Raw genomic sequence first — 5,151 nt, forward strand, 5'->3', positions numbered from 1 at the left:
CGACCGCGATCGTGAAATTTGAACGCGAGCAGCGCCGACCTATAGGCACCGGGCGCGGGGCGAGTTCGGACTGGTGGCGCCTGCCAGGTCACGGCATCTAAAGTGCAGACTCGGCACCAACGTGTGCGCATGCGCGCTCAAAGGCACACAGCATAAATACAGCAACGCTATCTGCAATAAACGATTCTTGTTCTGGCGCTTACGGCATGTGTTACTGCCGCGGCGCAATACTACAGTGGCGACGAGGGTGTTTTCACCTATAGCTGGATCACACCATGCTAGTGTGATCGGCAGCGGGCACGCATCGGACGATGGCATCACGCCCCCCGGTTTTCGACGAAATGGTGAGCAGCTGGAGCACGTACAGGATACGCCTGGAAGCGTATTTCGAGGGAAATGAAATCACCGACAGTGCAAAGTGCCGTGCTGTTCTGGTGTCTTCGTTGAGCGATAATGTCGTCCGCCTCTTACAAGGTCGCCTTTCAACCGTGCCGGTCAACAGCCGAACCTACGAGCAAATCGTTGAATACCTGGAGAAACAGTACAACCCCCAAGTTAATGAAACAGCAGCAAGTTTCTCGTTCTTCATGCGCAAGCAACAGGGAGGTGAGGGCATTCGGGAATACATCTCCGACCTCCTAAGATTGGCAAAGAATTGCAATTTCGGCGACTCCCTGAATAGGGTGCTGCGAGACCGCATCGTATGCGGCATTCGGAATGACGATGCCCGTCGTTGCCTCCTTACGCACAAGAAGCTAACAGTCGAGGAGGCGGAGGAATTTGCCATAGCATCGGAAAAAGCACTGAACGACGTGCGAGACATGCGCGAAGGGCTCCCGGAGACGACAATGAGCAGCACCAACGTTTTGCAGTCACAGCGAGGGCGGCGACATTGCACACAGCGGGGCAATAATGAAGCAAGCAGGCATGCGTGCGATCGATGTGGTGGCCCCCATGCTACGCGCACATGCCGTCATCGCAACGCAAGATGCTATCATTGCGGCATTAAAGGACACCTGGCAAAGGTGTGCAGCCAGGGGTGTTCCCGGGCGACGGGCGCATTTGCCGTAGAGCCAACAGAAGGTGAGAGCGAAGAAGAGATGCTGCTTGCTCTCGTTGCTCACAGCTCGGGTGACGGAGCTACATTGAAGCCACGCGAGGAAAATTTGACGTGGCAGGGTCGGACACTGCGTATGATCATAGACACAGGTTCTACGGTCAGCGTCATCCCAATGAACATATTTGAGAAGCATCGCAAGTGGTGGCCGGCTCTGGAGAAGACGTCGCTCCGGTTAACATGCTTCTTGGGGCCATTACCTGTTGTCGGTCGGATAACTATGAAGGTACAGTCGGGTTCAACGGTGGTTGAGAGCACGGTAATCGTTGTTGGCTGTCAGGGACCGCTTCTCTGTGGCCGCAACACTATAGAAGCATTTCGCAGGGCAGGGACGACGGTAATTCTTCGAGTGTAAATGTGGTGCGGGAAAACGCCGAAGTGAATCCCCTGCTCGAAGAATTTTCGGATCTTTTTGAAGACAAGCTTGGTTGTTGCAGGGGGCCACCTGTGAAACTGCACCTCAAAGAGGGAGCCCGCCCACGTTTCTGTAAAGCACATACAGTGCCGTATGCTATGCGTGCAAAGTCTCAGCCGAGATCGACCGTCTCGTGCAAGACTAGGTGCTTTCGCCGGTAAGTGTTTCGGAATGGGCAACTCCGGTCGTTCCAGTCGCAAAGAAGAACGGCGACATACGGTTGTGCGGCGACTTCAAGTTGACCGTTAACCCAGCATCGCACTTGGAACAATATCCCTTGCCCAAGGTTGAAGACATTTTTGCGGCTCTTTCCGGAGGAGAAGTCTTCACAACGTTGGACTTGCGCAACGCCTACAATCAGCTGCCGCTGGACGCAGAAGCAAGGAAGACAACTGTGCTAAACACACACCGAGGCCTGTATTGCTACAATCGACTAGCATTTGGGATTGCTTCAGCCCCCGCCTTGTTTCAGCGACGCATGGAATCCATACTGCTAGGGATGCCGAACGTCCAAGTGTACCTCGACAACATCATCGTGGCGGAAAAGAGAAACGACACTTCCGTGCTCCGGCAGGTGTTTCAGCGGCTGCGGGAAAACAACCTGAAGCTGAACAAAGCAAAGTGCCGATTCAGAGAAGCGCAAGTGGCGTTCCTAGGGCATCGCATCGATGCGGATGGCCTTCATCCCCTGCAAGACAACCTGGAGGCGGTACACGCAGCGCCGAAGCCAGCATCGGTAAGCCAGCTGAAGTCTTTCCTGGGCTAGGTCACATACTATGCGAAGTTTTTGCCCAACTTGTCAACGACACTAGCTCCTTTATATGGCCTACTGGCAAAAGGTGTGCAATGGAACTGGGGGCCAGCGCATGACAGGGCGTGTGAGGCAGTAAAGATTGCCCTAAGTAAGGCTAAATTTCTTGTTCACTATGACCCAAAAGCCTCTACGACTGGAGTGCGATGCGTCGGCAGTCGGCTTGGGCGCAGTGCTGTCACATCGGATTAACGGCAAAGACTATCCGATAGCTTTTCGCTCAAGAACCTTAACACCGGAGGAGCGCAACTACTCGCAACTGGAAAAGGAAGCGCTCGCGCTAGTTTTCAGGGTTACAAGGTTTCGAGACTATCTTTTTGGTAATAAATTTTGTTGTGTGACTGATCATAAGCCACTGACAGGGCTATTTCATTGCGACAAACCGATTCCGCAAATGGCGGCGGCCAGGATCCAGAGATGGGCACTACTATTATCCGCATATCAGTTTGACATTGAGTACCGAAAGGGGTCATTGAATGCGAATGCCGACGCCTTGAGCCGTTTGCCTCTGCCGGAGCCAGCGCACCACGGTGAAGATGATCCCGTAGAATATGTGCTGCATGCGCTAGCATTGACAGATTTATCTCTTTGCACGCAGCAGTTGGTCGACAGCACGAACAATGACGCTCTTCTGAGGCAAGTGAAGACATGGATTCTGCGCGGCTGGCCTAAACAACTCGGGCAGGAGCAACAGGGCTTCCTGCCGTACTTCACCCGCAGACACGAACTTACTGTGAGTAAGGGACTAATCTACTGGGGTCATCGGGTGGTTCTGGCCGAAGCTGTGCGGTCAAATATTCTTCAACTACTCCACGATACCCATCCCGGCATGACGGCTATGAAGCGTCTGGCGCGCTCATTGTTTTGGTATCCCGGATTGGACCACGACATTGAAGAGTTGGTGCACATCTGCCAGCCATGTGTCCAGAATAGGCCCATGCCAGCAAGGCAGGCCCCTATCAGCTGGCCGAAAACCAACAAACGTTGGTCTCGCCTGCACATCGACTACGCTGGTCCGGTGGAAGGGCATATGATCTTGGTCGTAGTGGATGCGGAAACTAATGGTTGGAAGCAGTACCCCTCAAAACAGCTAGTGCAGAAACCACAGTTGAAGCACTGCGTGGTATGTTCGCGCGTTTTGGCCTGCCTCAGACAGTCGTCTCCGACAATGCGCCACAATTTAACAGTTCAGTTAATAAAAAATTTTTTGAAGATAATCAGGTGCGCCATGTCAACTCCGCCCCATATTATCCTCAGTCAAACGGATCGGCAGAGCGCGCTGTGCGCACCATTAAAGAAGGAATGAACAAAAACAAAGTGGGAAGTTTGCTCAGTCGGATTAAAGTTCTTACTACGTTACAGGACAACACCGACTCAAGGCGGCCAATCGCCCGCCGAGATGATGCTCGGTTTTCAGCCAAGGACCCGTCTAAGCGCACAATTTACAGAGGAGGTGGACCGGGAGCCCATGGTGAACACATTCACAGCGCCGATGCAGCGTTTTCCTCAGGGGGCGCCTGTGTGGTCACGCCAGTACAATCAAGCCGGTCAGCGATGGTTACCCGGCACGGTGACGTCATCAAGAGGTAGGCGCTTGGTTATGGTGGACACCACCGGAGGAATGCAGTGTCGTCATGTGGAGCAACTGCGGCCACGGCACCTCAGAACGGTGGCAAAGCAGGAGTGCTCCGCGACCCGGCCTTCTGAGCAGCAACCCTCACCACGTGATCCACCCTCACATGACCAACCTTCGGCAGGCGACAACATCGAGTCAACAGACTTATCTCTGTGCACATCGCGGTCTCCCAGTGAGACCGATTCAAGGACACCGACGGCATCGGAACTTCCCAGGCGTTCTACGCGCATAAGAAGGCAGCCAGACAGACTTGGCTTCGTCTAAGGGAAAGGAAGTGCCATGTCGCGGCATCTAAAGTGCGGGCTCGGCACCAACGTGTGCGCATGCGCGCTCAAAGGCACACAGCATAAATACAGCAACGCTATCTGCAATAAACGATTCTTGTTCTGGCGCTTACGGAGTGTGTTACTGCCGCGGCGCGATATTACACTGTCCACATCCAAGCCGTCTTTCATGCCGTCTAAGAACCAGGCGTTGTTGGGTTTTGATAAATCAATGCTGAAGTCACCGGTAACCATGAGGGACATGGTCCTCTCGGCAGAGTTATTGTAAGAACCATTGGCCCCGGTTTTTGCGTAATCCACGTGGTCGACGTTGCAGACCACGTGGACGAATGGATGGTAGCCCAGCGTCTTCCAGCGGTGCTCTGTCTTCAGCTCCCAAACTTTCCTTGCGTCGGCCGCTGTGGTGTAGTGGTTACGGTGCTCGGCTGCTAACCCGAAGGTCGCGGGTTCGATCCGTGCCGCGGTGGTCGCATTTCGATGGAGGCGAAATGCTAGAGGCCCATGTACTGTGCGATGTCAGTGCAGGTTACCAGATGGTTCAAATTTCCGGAGTCCTTCACTATGGCATCTCTCATAATCATATCGGGGGTTTGGGACGTAAAACCCCGACAATTACTATTATCGCTTTCTTTCCGTGTAAATGTGTACGTTCAGGGTTACTGCATTCATTGAGACTCTGTTATCACCTGTGGCACATACCCGCATAACATGAACTCTGGTATGCGGGTATGTGCCACACGTGACTGTGGAAAGGGTTTCATGACGTACGCGACAGGTACTTTGCGTTATTCATGTCATCACCAGTGGATCGTGTTCATCATACAGTCATCCTATGCTATTCAAATTTTGGTATATTAAAACCTATGGAGACGACCGGGAGGGCGCCCA

The 5,151-nt window shown here is 53.3% G+C and overlaps 1 protein-coding gene across 1 annotated transcript; it reads left to right on the plus strand.

The window, feature by feature from the left end:
• Positions 1-341: 341 nt before the first annotated feature.
• Positions 342-4,375, plus strand: LOC119376595 (uncharacterized). Its single transcript, XM_049411451.1, has 5 exons — positions 342-812; positions 1,678-2,268; positions 2,942-3,060; positions 3,703-4,131; positions 4,168-4,375. Exons 1-5 carry the CDS (start codon positions 342-344, stop codon positions 4,241-4,243), a joined length of 1,686 nt encoding a protein of 561 aa, XP_049267408.1. The 3' UTR covers positions 4,244-4,375.
• The last annotated feature ends 776 nt before the right edge of the window (positions 4,376-5,151 follow it).

Source organism: Rhipicephalus sanguineus, unplaced genomic scaffold (genome assembly GCF_013339695.2).
Source record: "Rhipicephalus sanguineus isolate Rsan-2018 unplaced genomic scaffold, BIME_Rsan_1.4 Seq1624, whole genome shotgun sequence".
Classification (NCBI taxonomy): domain Eukaryota; kingdom Metazoa; phylum Arthropoda; class Arachnida; order Ixodida; family Ixodidae; genus Rhipicephalus; species Rhipicephalus sanguineus.